Here is a 14,969-nt window from a genome sequence, read left to right on the forward strand (position 1 = left end):
TAAGCCAAAACAAGGGAGCTTTCAAAAAATATGTTGGTCTTTCCTGAGGTCGAGAGGTTGTAGCCTTGAAAAAGAAAGAGTCGGAGGAGAAGCAAAAGAAAAGCCAAGAACCAAAGTGCAAGTAACCAGAACAAGTTCCACCCTCGCTAGCAGAGTTCTTTCGGGACACACCAGCGTGATATGCAGCTAAAGTTGCAAAGCAAGGTGCCACTACTTTTAAACCTACCCTGCCAACAGTACGAGTAAGAGACCACCACTTCTACGCCTGATATTGTGCCTGCCCTGCCAGATATTGGTGATGAGGAACTATGTAAAATGGTCGAAAGTATTGGTAAGTTGGCATTTTATGGAGTTCACTTACAAGTGATGAAAATGATCCTATAGCCCAAAGGCGGGCATCTCACTGAGATTTCCAGGTTCAAATCCTGGTGGGTCAAACCAAAATGTGAAATCTTTCATGTGAAATTTATATAACTTATAAGGACACTTGTATTAAAATGTTATGTTGTTTCGTTCCTGCGTTAAATATTTTTAATAATATGTTGTGGTTATATTGTGTTTGCTAGAGGAAACTTATAGTGGGAGCATCGCAACTTCAAAGACTAGTGGATCAACCTGCACTCAAGGTAGTTGGTGTTATATATAGTATGATATTCATATATATTCTGTGTGGTAATTCGAAAAGCCTGAATGACGTACAGTGCATCTTCCTTAATAATCTATGTATGTTAATCATTGCATAAATATATTTCTGTGAATGTGTTAGTAGAGAGAACAGAGGTGCAAAGCAGAAGCAGTAATTTGCAAGAAAGTAGTAGCACTGGAGGTATTTAAGGCACTTACTCATTTCAACATGTAACTTATCATACTATTATCATTCAGTGTATATGGGAAATAATTTCAAATAATATTTTTCAGTGTTTTTGCCTGATGGATGGGTGAAAACTCTCCCAAAAGCAGACCACATGTGGGTGTCACAGGCACTGTTCAAGAAAAGTGCAAAAACTGGTAAAGCTGAACTAGATTTCAGCAGGTAACAAGACATGCTCAGGTTATGTAGTTCACCAAGAAAATATATTTATTATTTTATATTATTTTTTATATATTTTAGAGTGAACAAACTGTGGTGGTATCCACCCCAACCTCCCCTTATTGCAAACCAACCACCTCTTCCGAGTAAGTATTTTGCCCAACGCCTGTTGCTTTGGATGCCTAGGAAGCTGTGGAAGGTAAAGCTGTGTTGTCCACATCCTGGTTGTGAGAAGAAAGAGCTGACGAGTGCTGGGATATATCCAAGGGTTCGTCAAGTCTTGGATGTGGATGAAAGATACAACCTCTGTATCGTTCCAATTTTAGTATATGTGCTGCCGGAGCAGCACGTCTATGTATGCATCCTGTCGGTATTTACCTACCTACAACACGCGGCATACTGTTGTCGAGGTTACCCGTGCGTGGGCGACGAAAGCATGCTCCACGCATGCTCGCGTGCTGCGAACGAGCGCCACGCGTATATGTCGGTCATATTTTTTTGGGGGAAGGCTATGTCAGTGCACGCTCGTGAAAATATCGTTACATATCCCACAATGCACTTTGTCGAGCATCATTTGAAATGCGAAATTATTATCACGTGCGAGGAATTATCGTGCTTTGAGCGATGGGAAAAACGTTCGTGTCAATACTACCTCTTTGGAGCTCTGTGACTTCAGCGGATGCCGTCTGTCAGTTATCGGCGGCGAACTGGGTTTGCTAACTTTTCTAAGACGCCTGCTGTCAGGAAAAGACACGTCGGACCGGATCTCAGGAAGTCGAAGCTCTTTTTATGAAGCCGAATGTGTTCCAGGATAATGATGAATCAGCCGAAGCGAAGCCTTGCGTTCCGTGCTTCTGCTCGACAAAAGCAAACAATCCGCCGCTAGAGTAAATAAACACGTACGCCGAATACCTGTGAAACTCGCGTGCCTGCAAATTAAAACAAACATCGCAATGCTAAATCAACAAACACGAACAGTGAATTTCAGCACTCTTCGCGTCAGTCGGCAATCGCGTGCCGCCACGAATGGCAGCCAACACGCGTTGTAGAAACTCGTTTTCGACGAGGTCGTGTTTCGCTTGTCTGATCACGGTCGCTCCCTCTCCGAATTCCCGTTTCGAGAAGTAAAACGGACAAAAAACAATTCGCATGTCAACCCGTGGCGCCGAAATAAGGCTATTATTTTTATTTACAAATGTTTACTGATAAATAAAAATAATACCTTCTATATCTAACGCCTCTAATAATACCTAACCTAACCTTCGAGTGAATGTCGCACCGTGTCGCCGACCCGGTCAGCGTTCGCGCGGAGATCTCAAATTTAGAACCCTCGCGCTAATTATAGACGCCAAGATTGCTTCAAATTTCTCGTGTTTTGCTTGCGTGATGGCGGTCGCGTGCTCCCTGGACCCTCGTTTCGAGAAGAAAAAACGAAAAATTTGGAACGCTTCACGAATTTGCGTGTCATCCTTGCGCTTAAAGAAAGCTGATCTTAGTGCTATCTTGGAACAATGTTGGAACAACTCTCGTCCAATGAGCGTTAAGGGATTGCCAATGTTGGAACATTTTGGAACATCGGTTGTCCAATCGCAAGCCAGCATTGTTCCAACATTTCATTACGTGGATTTCTCGTGGGGTGATCGATTAGCTTGTATTTTTACGTCCAAGATGGGGTCGTCTAGTAAGCAGGGCAAGGTATGTAAATTTAAGCTTTTCAAATGCAAATTTGGTCATTTACATACGGAATATCCTACGTTAAAAACCTCATGATTATTTATTGTTCATAACTTAAGAGTAATATTGCTTTGTGAGAATTTGTTAGATAACTTTTCTTGCTTTTTTTTGGGTAGAAAATTACCGAAGCACCGAAGCCAAAATTTCGATACAAAGACAGAGAGACTGGCGAACTTCTATGGGCTTGTTCCGACAGAGCAAAGCAAGTCGCCGAGGGTATTAAACGCAGTAAAAGAATGGGCTATTTCGGGGCAAAGTTACAGGCGGACAAAGTAAGTTTATAGTTTCTTGATTTGCGAAAATTTTTAGGAAGCCATTTTCCCCAGCTTGAGCGTTATATTTTCGTAAGAACCAGCTTGATTCGAACTTCAGACTGCAAATATATATAAACAAATGTATCGTTGACAAATATCGAATGTGAAATGTGTTTGAAAATGATAAAACATTACATGATTTTGGCTGTATGCATTTGTCTATATTAAAACAATCTGATACAAATACTATGGGTTCTAGTTGTTTATATTTGAATATAAAACAGGCTGAAACTGAGGCAAAACAGAAAGTGATAGCTGCCAAGGGTGACCCAAACAATGTTGAATGGGTTCTTGCTCTGACCAACCTGCAGTTTGGCAAGTATCAAGGCAAAAACTTTATTTGGCTCCTGGAAAACGATGTTGGTTGGGCAATAATGCTGCTGGCAGACCATGACAAGGCCAGAGAGAGGGGTTCAAGATCAAATGATGCCCTGTGGGACAACAAGGAAGCCCTTCACAGGTTTACAATGCTCTTTCTATACATAATTTTGCACTCATAAATTGTTCTCAAATTAATTGGAAACTTGTAATTCTTTTTTTATTAAGATATGCTCAATGTTTTCCTGACATGTGCAAGGCTGTAAAGTTTCGACAAGAACAAAACACTGCTAAGAGCAAGCCAACAACCAGCAGTGCTAGCATTAATGTTGGGGACGAGGAAGGCCAGACTCTTGTTGGGTTTGGTACATATAAGAACTTGTCACGCTTTGATTTGTTTAATTCTACCCAGGATGAGCACAATTCTTAAAATGGACTCTACCAAAAAGGTAATTGGAATGAACTAAAAACTGAAGACATTTTATCTATTTCAGGTTTCTTGACAGACCAGGTTAGGATAAAGCACATTATAAATGCTGTATTCTGACTTGTTATTTTTTCATTGCTTTATGTATTGTAGGTGGTTAAAAAGCTAGCTGGAAAGGCTGTCAACACAGCATCATGGTGTACCAATGTTGGGAATGAGTATGGACAGGTGGTCATGTCTGTGCTGACTGATGCCGAAGGCGATTGTCTGGATGACATGGCTCAAGGCTTGGTGTCACGATATGAGCGGTCTCATGTCGAGCCCCCAAAGGTTCTATATGTTGACCGTGATTGTTGTGGCATCAGGTTAGCACAACAATTTTCAGGTTGGCCCAACTTGACAACCAAACTGGATATTTGGCACTACATGCGTCGGTTTGCCATGGCCTGTTGTTCCGAATCGCATGCCTTGTATGGTACCTTCATGGCCCAGCTGTCCGGATGTATATTCGAGTGGGACCCAGTGGATGTGGAACGATTGGTTGGAGCCAAACAACAGCAGCTCATTGAGGGTGGGGTCTATCGCCCATCATCTGAGGATGACATTGCCAAGCATGTCACCAAGAAAGAGTTGGCAACCCATTGTAAACGTCGGACCCGAGGTTCCGAGGCAACTGCTGAACTAATTCAGCGGCTGATAACAACATTCTCCTCAGACCTTGGGAATGACACAATGGGAATCCCACTCCTTGACAATGATCGTGCTTGGCGTATTTGGGAGGAGCAGCAGAAACACCTCGATTGTATCCAAGACCCTGCTGGTGTCCAGCTTTATACCCAGACGGGCACACTTAAAAAGGGCGGCGTTGAACTGCCAGTGTACAGGTGTGCATTAGTTGAAAACAACAAAATTTATAAAAAAAAACCTTTTACCAATAAGTCCATTTTATTTTAAGGTGTGGACGAGGGTCAACATCCCTGGAATCCTTCCACAACCACATTGTTAGATTTATTCCAGGTATTTAAACACAAAACAAACTCACCAAAGAGGTTTTTAACCCACTAACTGGCAATGTGCCCAAATGCACCCTACTTTAGTATTCACTCTGTCTAACGCCAGACGATTTTACTCGTCAGTGGTAGAGTATTGCCAGTAAATGGGTTAACCCATTAGAGTGCAAGACTCTCCCCTTGACAAGTAAAATTGTCTGGCATTAGACTGAATAAAAGGATAAAGTAGGGCGAATAATATGTTAATGAGGGTCTTGTATACTTATTATCATTTATCAAGGCACCACTGCCAGTGACATGCATTATCAAGCATATATGCTGGAAGGCATTGCTCGCTGGAACAGCGATAGAGGGCGAGCCATGGTGGATGGACAGTCCTACAAGACAGCTGGACATTACAACACTGCTCTATCCCATGAAGTTAACCGTCTCAATAATATGGTCTACGGGAAAGCATTCGATGGAGATTACAGAGATCCTTGTAAATACACTGGTTAGTAAATTTAAAGTTTAATTATACTACCAATTGTTATGACAACTTGCTAAAATGAACCAGACTCTCTTTGTGGGCTCTGACAAATCCCACACGAGAGTGAGTCTCATCACATTCATACAACAAAGAGAGTCTGGGATCATGTTAGCTAAAATTGGACGTCTCTCATTCAGGCAAGAAGTTTGGTGTGGAATATTTATATTCTCAAACTGGAAAGAAATGGTTGTCCCTGGAAACTGATGACCCAGATAAACCGGACCAATTTGAAGATAACGAGTCTGATGATGGTCTGGATGAAGGGTTTGAGGAAGACGAATTTGACCTCACAGTACCACCACTTCCCAGAACCACCATACCAGGTAATAAAACAATGTATATAGATACATGCTGAAAAATAGTCAAGTTATGTTCACAGTTCTTTGTTGACACTTCCAGAAACACCATCTGAGCAGCCAACGACAAGCACTATCCCCGATGAAGGCTCACCGACCAACCCAACATTAATGGATGAGCCACTGGACCATGAAAAATCTGATGAAGCTGTAAGTAAAATGACACAAGAAAATTAAAATTGTGCTGATAAATCAACCCAATAACTGGCAATGCGCCCAAATGTGCCCAACTTTAGTATTAACTCTGCCAGTAAATGGGTTAATAAAGGACTATTTAAATGTTAATTTTAGGATGATGCTGTTGGCCCAGGTGGAATTCAAGGTTGGGCAGCAATCAAAAACTTGGCTTCCTCCTTGTTCCACCTTAAGGACAACTCTGTTTTGACTGCAGCTGAAGCCAACAACATCAGCTTGTGGGAGAAACTACCGGAAGGTCTGAGAACATCAAAAGTGACATACCCACCCCGGTACAGACCAGATGCAACCCAAACAGGTCGATTCAAACAAGCAAAGCCACCCTCCCCATACACCCAGACAGTCACACCTGGACTTGTGAGTCTAAGAAGGTAAAATATACAACACATACATACAGAATCAATCAACCAACCTACAGTACTTGTTCAAATCTAATTACCATGCATAAAAATTTTTTTAGAGCAATGGTTGGAGGAGACTCGGGGCCAGCAACAGCTGTAGATGCCAGTCCAATTGTGGAACAACTTGTTTCACAGCTGGAAAAACACTTTGTCTCGCCCATCAAGATTGAGGGAAGATCGGTTTCAAGGTGGAGACGTATACTGACCAGCTACCATAACATCAGAGAGCTGGTCACAATGCATGATCTCATCATGACAAAAACAAGTATACAGTTGTACGAACTCAACAAAACAACACTGATGAAATGGTGAGTTCAACATAATACAATTCAAAGACTGCAAATGTTTTGACAGCTACTTAAAATATACAGTTAGGTAGCTGTTGAAACATTTGAAGTCTTTGGCTACTCGAAGAAGCTACCATGCTGCAACCCACTTATCTTGTATCATAACAAAATTCAAAAATATTATATCACAGTATCAAACAATTTATATCATTCACTACATTTAAGGTTTAATGATCATCAAAGAAATGTTGAGTGCAGGATTCTAACCCAAGGTCTTCCAGAACCACCACCACGAACCGCCCCAAAGCCCAATCTCCTACCAGCCAAGCAACTCCTACCAAAACCACAACCAACTCCACCACCTCCCCGGGTTCGATTCCTGGTGTGGAAATTGTCTATTTCTTCTTCCTTAAATATCGAAATATTTCACTATATTTATCTTGCAATTTAATGCTCAGTGCAGCTGACTAATACCTCGTGGCGCAATTGGTAGCGCATCTAACTCCAGATCAGAAGGTTAGGTGTTCAAATCACTTTGGAGTCTAATTCGTTTTGTCATTTCTCAGTTCGTAAAAATTAGAGTCAACCAACTGTAAAAGATTCCTCAATGCTGGTTTCACCAAGTTCCCACATGGTCTAGTGGCTATGATCTGGCGCTCTCACTGCCATGACCCGGGTTCGATTCCCGGCGTTGGAATTATCCATTTCTTCTTCCTTAAATATCCATATATTTCACTATATTTATGTTTCAATTTAATTCTCACTGCCGCTAGCTAAGGCCTCGTGGCGCAATTGGTAGCGCGTCTGACTCCAGATCAGAAGGTTAGGTGTTCAAATCACTTCGGGGTCAAATTCGTTTTGTCATTTCTCAGTTCGTAAAAATTAGAGTCAACCATCTGTAAAAGATTCCTCTAATGCTGGTGTCACCAAGTTCCCACGTGGTCTAGTGGCTATGATCTGGCGCTCTCACCGCCATAATCCGCGTTCGATTCCCGGCGTGGGAATTGTCCATTTCTTTTTCCTTAAATATCCATATATTTCACTATATTTATCATGCAATTTAATTTTCAGTGCCGCTAGCTAAGGCCTCGTGGCGCAATTGGTAGCGCGTCTGACTCCAGATCAGAAGGTTAGGTGTTCAAATCACTTCGGGGTCAAATTCGTTTTGTCATTTCTCAGTTCGTAAAAATTAGAGTCAACATCTTAAAAGATTCCTCTAATGCTGGTGTCACCAAGTTCCCACGTGGTCTAGTGGCTATGATCTGACGCTCTCGCCGCCATGACCCGGGTTAGATTCCCGGCGTGGGAATTGTCCATTTCTTCTTCCTTAAATATCCATATATTTCACTATATTTATCATGCAATTTAATTCTCAGTGCCGCTAGCTAAGGCCTCGTGGCGCAATTGGTAGCGCGTCTGACTCCAGATCAGAAGGTTAGGTGTTCAAATCACTTCGGGGTCAAATTCGTTTTGTCATTTCTCAGTTCGTAAAGATTAGAGTCAACCAACTGTAAAAGATTCCTCTAATGCTGGTGTCACGAAGTTCCCACGTGGTCTAGTGGCTATGATTTGGCGCTTTCAACGTCATGACCCGGGTTCGATTCCCGGCGTGGGAATTTCTATTTTTCTTCCTTAAATATCCATATTTCTATTTTTCTTGCAATTTAATTCTCACTGCCGCTAGCTAAGGCCTCGTGGCGCAATTGGTAGCGCGTCTGACTCCAGATCAGAAGGTTAGGTGTTCAAATCACTTCGGGGTCAAATTCGTTTTGTCATTTCTCAGTTCGTAAAAATTAGAGTCATTCATCTGTAAAAGACTCCTCTAATGCTGGTGTCACCAAGTTCCCACGTGGTCTAGTGGCTATGATCTGGCGCTCTCACCGCCATCATCCGGGTTCGATTCCCGGCGTGGGAATTGTCCATTTCTTCTTCCTTAAATATCCATATATTTCACTATATTTATCATGCAATTTAATTCTCAGTGCCGCTAGCTAAGGCCTCGTGGCGCAATTGGTAGCGCGTCTGACTCCAGATCAGAAGGTTAGGTGTTCAAATCACTTGGGGATCAAATTCGTTTTGTCACTTCTCAGTTCGTAAAAATTAGAGTCAACCATCTGTAAAAGATTCCTCTAATGCTGGTGTCACCAAGTTCCCACGTGGTCTAGTGGCTATGATCTGGCGCTCTCACCGCCATGACCCGGGTTAGATTCCCGGCGTGGGAATTGTCCATTTCTTCTTCCTTAAATATCCATATATTTCACTATATTTATCATGCAATTTAATTCTCAGTGCCGCTAGCTAAGGCCTCGTGGCGCAATTGGTAGCGCGTCTGACTCCAGATCAGAAGGTTAGGTGTTCAAATCACTTCGGGGTCAAATTCGTTTTGTCATTTCTCAGTTCGTAAAGATTAGAGTCAACCAACTGTAAAACATTCCTCTAATGCTGGTGTCACGAAGTTCCCACGTGGTCTAGTGGCTATGATTTGGCGCTTTCAACGTAATGACCCGGGTTCGATTCCGGTGTGGGAATTTCTATTTCATCTTCCTTAAATATCCATATATTTCTATTTTTCTTGCAATTTAATTCTCACTGCCGCTAGCTAAGGCCTCGTGGCGCAATTGGTAGCGCGTCTGACTCCAGATCAGAAGGTTAAGTGTTCAAATCACTTCGGGGTCAAATTCGTTTTGTCATTTCTCAGTTCGTAAAAATTAGAGTCATTCATCTGTAAAAGACTCCTCTAATGCTGGTGTCACCAAGTTCCCACGTGGTCTAGTGGCTATGATCTGGCGCTCTCACCGCCATCATCCGGGTTCGATTCCCGGCGTGGGAATTGTCCATTTCTTCTTCCTTAAATATCCATATATTTCACTATATTTATCATGCAATTTAATCTCAGTGCCGCTAGCTAAGGCCTCGTGGCGCAATTGGTAGCGCGTCTGACTCCAGATCAGAAGGTTAGGTGTTCAAATCACTTGGGGATCAAATTCGTTTTGTCACTTCTCAGTTCGTAAAAATTAGAGTCAACCATCTGTAAAAGATTCCTCTAATGCTGGTGTCACCAAGTTCCCACGTGGTCTAGTGGCTATGATCTGGCGCTCTCACCGCCATGACCCGGGTTCGATTCCCGGCGTGGGAATTGTCTATTTCTTCTTCCTTAAATATCCATATATTTCACTATATTTATCTCGCAATTTAATGCTCAGTGGCTAGCTAAGGCCTCGTGGCGCAATTGATAGCGAGTCTGACTCCAGATCAGAAGGTTAGGTGTTCAAATCACTTCGGGGTCAATTCGTTTTGTCATTTCTCAGTTCGTAAAATTAGAGTCAACCATCTGTAAAAATCCTCAATGCTGGTGTCACCAAGTTCCCACGTGGTCTAGTGGCTATGATCTGGCGCTCTCACCGCCATGACCCGGGTTCGATTCCCGGCGTGGGAATTGTCATTTCTTCTTCCTTAAATATCGAAATATTTCACTATTTATCTAGCAATTTAATTCTCAGTGCCGCTAGCTAAGGCCTCGTGGCGCAATTGGTAGCGCGTCTGACTCCAGATCAGAAGGTTAGGTGTTCAAATCACTTCGGGGTCAAATTCGTTTTGTCATTTCTCAGTTCGTAAAAATTAGAGTCAACCATCTTTAAAAGATTCCTCTAATGCTGGTGTCACCAAGTTCCCACGTGGTCTAGTGGCTATGATCTGGCGCTCTCACCGCCATGACCCGGGTTCGATTCCCGGCGTGGGAATTGTCCATTTTTTTTTCCTTAAATATCCATATATTTCACTATATTTATCATGCAATTTAATTCTCAGTGCCGCTAGCTAAGGCCTCGTGGCGCAATTGATAGCGCGTCTGACTCCAGATCAGAAGGTTAGGTGTTCAAATCACTTCGGGGTCAAATTCGTTTTGTCATTTCTCAGTTCGTAAAAATTAGAGTCAACCATCTGTAAAAGATTCCTCTAATGCTGGTGTCACCAGGTTCCCACGTGGTCTAGTGGCTATGATCTGGCGCTCTCACCGCCATGACCCGGGTTCGATTCCCGGCGTGGGAATTATCTATTTCATCTTCCTTAAATATCCATATATTATTTATTTTTCTTGCAATTTAATTCTCACTGCCGCTAGCTAAGGCCTCGTGGCGCAATTGGTAGCGCGTCTGACTCCAGATCAGAAGGTTAGGTGTTCAATCACTTCGGGTCAATTCGTTTTGTCATTTCTCAGTTCGTAAAGATTAGAGTCAACCAACTGTAAAAGATTCCTCTAATGCTGGTGTCACGAAGTTCCCACGTGGTCTAGTGGCTATGATTTGGCGCTTTCAACGTAATGACCCGGGTTCGATTCCCGGCGTGGGAATTTTCTATTTCATCTTCCTTAAATATCCATATATTTCATTATATTTTTCTTGCAATTTAATTCTCACTGCCGCTAGCTAAGGCCTCGTGGCGCAATTGGTAGCGCGTCTGACTCCAGATCAGAAGGTTAGGTGTCAAATCACTTCGGGGTCAAATTCGTTTTGTCATTTCTCAGTTCGTAAAAATTAGAGTCATTCATCTTAAAAGATTCCTCTAATGCTGGTGTCACCAAGTTCCCACGTGGTCTAGTGGCTATGATCTGGCGCTCTCACCGCCATCATCCGGGTTCGATTCCCGGCGTGGGAATTGTCCATTTCTTCTTCCTTAAATATCCATATATTTCACTATATTTATCATGCAATTTAATTCTCAGTGCCGCTAGCTAAGGCCTCGTGGCGCAATTGGTAGCGCGTCTGACTCCAGATCAGAAGGTTAGGTGTTCAAATCACTTGGGGTCAAATTCGTTTTGTCATTTCTCAGTTCGTAAAAATTAGAGTCAACCATCTGTAAAAGATTCCTCTAATGCTGGTGTCACCAAGTTCCCACGTGGTCTAGTGGCTATGATCTGGCGCTCTCACCGCCATGACCCGGGTTCGATTCCCGGCGTGGGAATTGTCTATTTCTTCTTCCTTAAATATCAATATTTCACTATATTTATCTGCAATTTAATTCTCAGTGCAGCTAGCTAAGGCCTCGTGGCGCAATTGGTAGCGCGTCTGACTCCAGATCAGAAGGTTAGGTGTTCAAATCACTTCGGGGTCAAATTCGTTTTGTCATTTCTCAGTTCGTAAAAATTAGAGTCAACCAACTGTAAAAGATTCCTCTAATGCTGGTGTCACGAAGTTCCCACGTGGTCTAGTGGCTATGATCTGGCGCTCTCACCGCCATGACCCGGGTTCGATTCCCGGCGTGGGAATTGTCCATTTCTTCTTCCTTAAATATCGAAATATTTCACTAAATTTATCTAGCAATTTAATTCTGATTGCCGCTATCTAAGGCCTCGTGGCGCAATTGGTAGCGCGTCTGACTCCAGATCAGAAGGTTAGGTGTTCAAATCACTTCGGGGTCAAATTCGTTTTGTCATTTCTCAGTTCGTAAAAATTAGAGTCAACCAACTGTAAAAGATTCCTCTAATGCTGGTGTCACGAAGTTCCCACGTGGTCTCAGGATTGCTCCGATAGTTTTTCTGGCCCTCGATTTGCTTTTTCCTTAATGAGCCCAATCAATGTTGCCATAAGTCTGAGGCAACTCAAAATCTCAAAAGCGACGGGTTTGGATAATATACCTGCTAAAATACTTAGGATATCCGCAGATATAATAGCACCATCATTAACCGCCATCTTTAATTTATCTCTCAACACATGTACTTATATTGATGCATGGAAAATGGCTAGGATAACACCAATTTTTAAATCTGAAAACAGACAAAAGTGTGACAATTACCGACCTATCTCAATTCTACCGATAATAAGTAAGATATTTGAGAAGGAAATTTTTGATCAGTTATATGACCATTTATCTCAAAATCTCTTGCTCTCCAAACATCAATCAGGTTTCCGGCCAAATCACTCAACCATGACAGCACTGATCCAAATGTGCGATCAATGGTTAGAGAATATGGACAATGGCATGCTAAATGGGGTTGTTTTTCTTGATATCAGAAAAGCTTTAATTGATTCAATTGATCACTCTATTTTACTAAAAAAGATGAAAACGCAATTTGGAATTCATGGAGCTGAGCTAAAATGGTTTGAATCTTATTTGACAAAGAGAGAACAAGTGTGCCTTGTCAATAGTCAGGTTTCGTCACCTAAACAAATAATATGTGGAATTCCACAGGCCTCAATCCTTGGCCCGTTGCTATTTTTATTATATATTAATGATATGCCAAAGTGCCTAAAATCTACAACTCCCTATCTTTATGCTGACGATACTGTAATTTCTGCATCATCACATGACTATGATACTCTTGTCCAAAATCTAAATGAGGACTTAAAAAACTTGCATAGTTGGCTTTTCAAAAATAAGTTACAACACCACCCAACTAAAACCAAATTGATGTTTATTGGATCACCGTATAACCTTAAAAATAAGGTTGGTGAAAATGCTGTAATTTTTGACGACAAACCAGTACCATGAATTCATTCTTTTGAAAGTTTAGGAGTAGCAATTGATGAAAATCTAAGTTGGGTAAAACATATTGATAAAATATGCAAGAAAGCAAGTTCTGGTATCGGAGCTATAAAGCGCGCTAAACCGTACGTCAACACCAATACGTTACAAACCATTTATAAAGCACTGATCCAGCCGCATTTTGACTATTGTTCTACCTTGTGGTCAAACTGCGGTAAATTGCTTCAAGATAAACTGCAGAAATTTCAGTCCCGCGCAGCAAGGGTGATAACTAGTGCCACCTACGATGAAAGGTCACTAGATATTCTTAATACCTTGTCCTGGGAAACACTCGAAAATAGAAGGGAAAAATCCAAGGCTGTATTTATGTACAAAGTATTAAATGGCTACGCCGCCCCAAGTCTAAAAGAATCTTTCTGTAAAAAGAGTGTGAAACAAAATACTTATAATCTTAGAAGCAGTGAAAAGGATTTAATTCTTCCAAAACCCAGAACAGAATATCTAAGAAGAAGTTTTAAGTACAGCGGCGCCATGCTATGGAACAACCTTTCACCTGCAGCTAAATCGGCAGATACTTTAAACTGCTTTAAACGAGAAATAGCAGTAAACTAGTGGAAGATGCTGTGCCACACGTGTCAAATACGTTTATGTATTTTATATTTTTAACTCTATCTTTTTTAAAGTACTTATACTACATTGTATTATTTGTGTGACGCCCCTCGTGGAAATCAGCTATATATAAATATGCTGTCGAGGCTAGCGTGGGTAAATAAAGTTTTTAATAATAATAACAATAAAGTCTAGTGGCTATGATCTGGCGCTCTCACCGCCATGACCCGGGCTCGATTCCCGGCGTGGGAATTGTCCATTTCTTCTTCCTTAAATATCGAAATATTTCACTATATTTATCAAGCAATTTAATTCTGATTGCCGCTAACTAAGGCCTCGTGGCGCAATTGGTAGCGCGTCTGACTCCAGATCAGAAGGTTAGGTGTTCAAATCACTTCGGGGTCAAATTCGTTTTGTCATTTCTCAGTTCGTAAAAATTAGAGTCAACCATCTTTAAAAGATTCCTCTAATGCTGGTGTCACCAAGTTCCCACGTGGTCTAGTGACTATGATCTGGCGCTCTCACCGCCATGACCCGGGTTCGATTCCCGGCGTGGGAATTGTCCATTTCTTCTTCCTTAAATATCAAAATATTTCAGTATATTTATCAAGCAATTTAATTCTCAGTGCCGCTATCTAAGGCCTCGTGGTGCAATTGGTAGGGCGTCTGACTCCAGATCAGAAGGTTAGGTGTTCAAATCACTTCGGGGTCAAATTCGTTTTGTCATTTCTCAGTTCGTAAAAATTAGAGTCAACCATCTTCAAAAGATTCCTCTAATGCTGGTGTCACCAAGTTCCCACGTGGTCTAGTGGCTATGATCTGGCGCTCTCACCGCCATGACCCGGGCTCGACTCCCGGCGTGGGAATTGTCCATTTCTTCTTCCTTAAATATCGAAATATTTCACTAAATTTATCTAGCAATTTAATTCTGATTGCCGCTATCTAAGGCCTCGTGGCGCAATTGGTAGCGCGTCTGACTCCAGATCAGAAGGTTAGGTGTTCAAATCACTTCGGGGTCAAATTCGTTTTGTCATTTCTCAGTTCGTAAAAATTAGAGTCAACCAACTGTAAAAGATTCCTCTAATGCTGGTGTCACGAAGTTCCCACGTGGTCTCAGGATTGCTCCGATAGTTTTTCTGGCCCTCGATTTGCTTTTTCCTTAATTAGCCCAATCAATGTTGCCATAAGTCTGAGGCAACTCAAAATCTCAAAAGCGACGGGTTTGGATAATATACCTGCTAAAATACTTAGGATATCCGCAGATATAATAGCACCATCA

The 14,969-nt window shown here is 41.9% G+C and overlaps 1 protein-coding gene and 24 non-coding genes across 25 annotated transcripts in view; all 25 read left to right on the top strand.

Annotated features, from left to right (window-relative positions):
• The first annotated feature begins 3,266 nt into the window (after nucleotides 1-3,266).
• Nucleotides 3,267-14,969, top strand: part of LOC114527816 — a 65,942-nt gene continuing 54,239 nt past the window's right edge. Inside the window, exons 1-11 of the mRNA XM_028549510.1 lie at nucleotides 3,267-3,397; nucleotides 3,625-3,756; nucleotides 3,809-3,845; nucleotides 3,977-4,707; nucleotides 4,779-4,840; nucleotides 5,114-5,326; nucleotides 5,500-5,685; nucleotides 5,762-5,868; nucleotides 6,010-6,284; nucleotides 6,374-6,622; nucleotides 6,827-6,971. Of these exons, the coding sequence (XP_028405311.1) occupies nucleotides 3,267-3,397; nucleotides 3,625-3,756; nucleotides 3,809-3,845; nucleotides 3,977-4,707; nucleotides 4,779-4,840; nucleotides 5,114-5,326; nucleotides 5,500-5,685; nucleotides 5,762-5,868; nucleotides 6,010-6,284; nucleotides 6,374-6,622; nucleotides 6,827-6,971 (2,268 nt within the window). The remainder of the gene's footprint in view (nucleotides 3,398-3,624; nucleotides 3,757-3,808; nucleotides 3,846-3,976; nucleotides 4,708-4,778; nucleotides 4,841-5,113; nucleotides 5,327-5,499; nucleotides 5,686-5,761; nucleotides 5,869-6,009; nucleotides 6,285-6,373; nucleotides 6,623-6,826; nucleotides 6,972-14,969) is intronic.
• Trnaw-cca lies at nucleotides 7,379-7,451 on the top strand. The gene has a single exon. It is a non-coding gene; the product is annotated as a tRNA-Trp (tRNA).
• Nucleotides 7,686-7,758, top strand: Trnaw-cca. Its single transcript has one exon. It is a non-coding gene; the product is annotated as a tRNA-Trp (tRNA).
• On the top strand, nucleotides 7,991-8,063 carry Trnaw-cca. Its single transcript has one exon. It is a non-coding gene; the product is annotated as a tRNA-Trp (tRNA).
• Trnae-uuc lies at nucleotides 8,146-8,217 on the top strand. Its single transcript has one exon. It is a non-coding gene; the product is annotated as a tRNA-Glu (tRNA).
• On the top strand, nucleotides 8,290-8,362 carry Trnaw-cca. Its single transcript has one exon. It is a non-coding gene; the product is annotated as a tRNA-Trp (tRNA).
• Nucleotides 8,445-8,516, top strand: Trnae-cuc. Its single transcript has one exon. It is a non-coding gene; the product is annotated as a tRNA-Glu (tRNA).
• On the top strand, nucleotides 8,752-8,823 carry Trnae-cuc. Its single transcript has one exon. It is a non-coding gene; the product is annotated as a tRNA-Glu (tRNA).
• On the top strand, nucleotides 8,904-8,976 carry Trnaw-cca. The gene has a single exon. It is a non-coding gene; the product is annotated as a tRNA-Trp (tRNA).
• Nucleotides 9,205-9,277, top strand: Trnaw-cca. Its single transcript has one exon. It is a non-coding gene; the product is annotated as a tRNA-Trp (tRNA).
• On the top strand, nucleotides 9,360-9,431 carry Trnae-cuc. Its single transcript has one exon. It is a non-coding gene; the product is annotated as a tRNA-Glu (tRNA).
• On the top strand, nucleotides 9,666-9,737 carry Trnae-cuc. Its single transcript has one exon. It is a non-coding gene; the product is annotated as a tRNA-Glu (tRNA).
• Trnae-cuc lies at nucleotides 9,966-10,037 on the top strand. The gene has a single exon. It is a non-coding gene; the product is annotated as a tRNA-Glu (tRNA).
• Trnaw-cca lies at nucleotides 10,115-10,187 on the top strand. The gene has a single exon. It is a non-coding gene; the product is annotated as a tRNA-Trp (tRNA).
• Trnae-cuc lies at nucleotides 10,270-10,341 on the top strand. Its single transcript has one exon. It is a non-coding gene; the product is annotated as a tRNA-Glu (tRNA).
• Nucleotides 10,577-10,648, top strand: Trnae-cuc. The gene has a single exon. It is a non-coding gene; the product is annotated as a tRNA-Glu (tRNA).
• On the top strand, nucleotides 10,878-10,949 carry Trnae-uuc. Its single transcript has one exon. It is a non-coding gene; the product is annotated as a tRNA-Glu (tRNA).
• Trnae-cuc lies at nucleotides 11,183-11,254 on the top strand. The gene has a single exon. It is a non-coding gene; the product is annotated as a tRNA-Glu (tRNA).
• Trnae-cuc lies at nucleotides 11,489-11,560 on the top strand. The gene has a single exon. It is a non-coding gene; the product is annotated as a tRNA-Glu (tRNA).
• Nucleotides 11,638-11,710, top strand: Trnaw-cca. The gene has a single exon. It is a non-coding gene; the product is annotated as a tRNA-Trp (tRNA).
• On the top strand, nucleotides 11,793-11,864 carry Trnae-cuc. The gene has a single exon. It is a non-coding gene; the product is annotated as a tRNA-Glu (tRNA).
• Trnaw-cca lies at nucleotides 11,945-12,017 on the top strand. Its single transcript has one exon. It is a non-coding gene; the product is annotated as a tRNA-Trp (tRNA).
• Nucleotides 14,023-14,095, top strand: Trnaw-cca. The gene has a single exon. It is a non-coding gene; the product is annotated as a tRNA-Trp (tRNA).
• On the top strand, nucleotides 14,178-14,249 carry Trnae-cuc. The gene has a single exon. It is a non-coding gene; the product is annotated as a tRNA-Glu (tRNA).
• On the top strand, nucleotides 14,637-14,709 carry Trnaw-cca. Its single transcript has one exon. It is a non-coding gene; the product is annotated as a tRNA-Trp (tRNA).

This window comes from Dendronephthya gigantea, unplaced genomic scaffold, assembly GCF_004324835.1.
Source record: "Dendronephthya gigantea isolate DGI-Jeju-01 unplaced genomic scaffold, DenGig_1.0 000047F, whole genome shotgun sequence".
In the NCBI taxonomy this organism is placed as follows: domain Eukaryota; kingdom Metazoa; phylum Cnidaria; class Anthozoa; order Malacalcyonacea; family Nephtheidae; genus Dendronephthya; species Dendronephthya gigantea.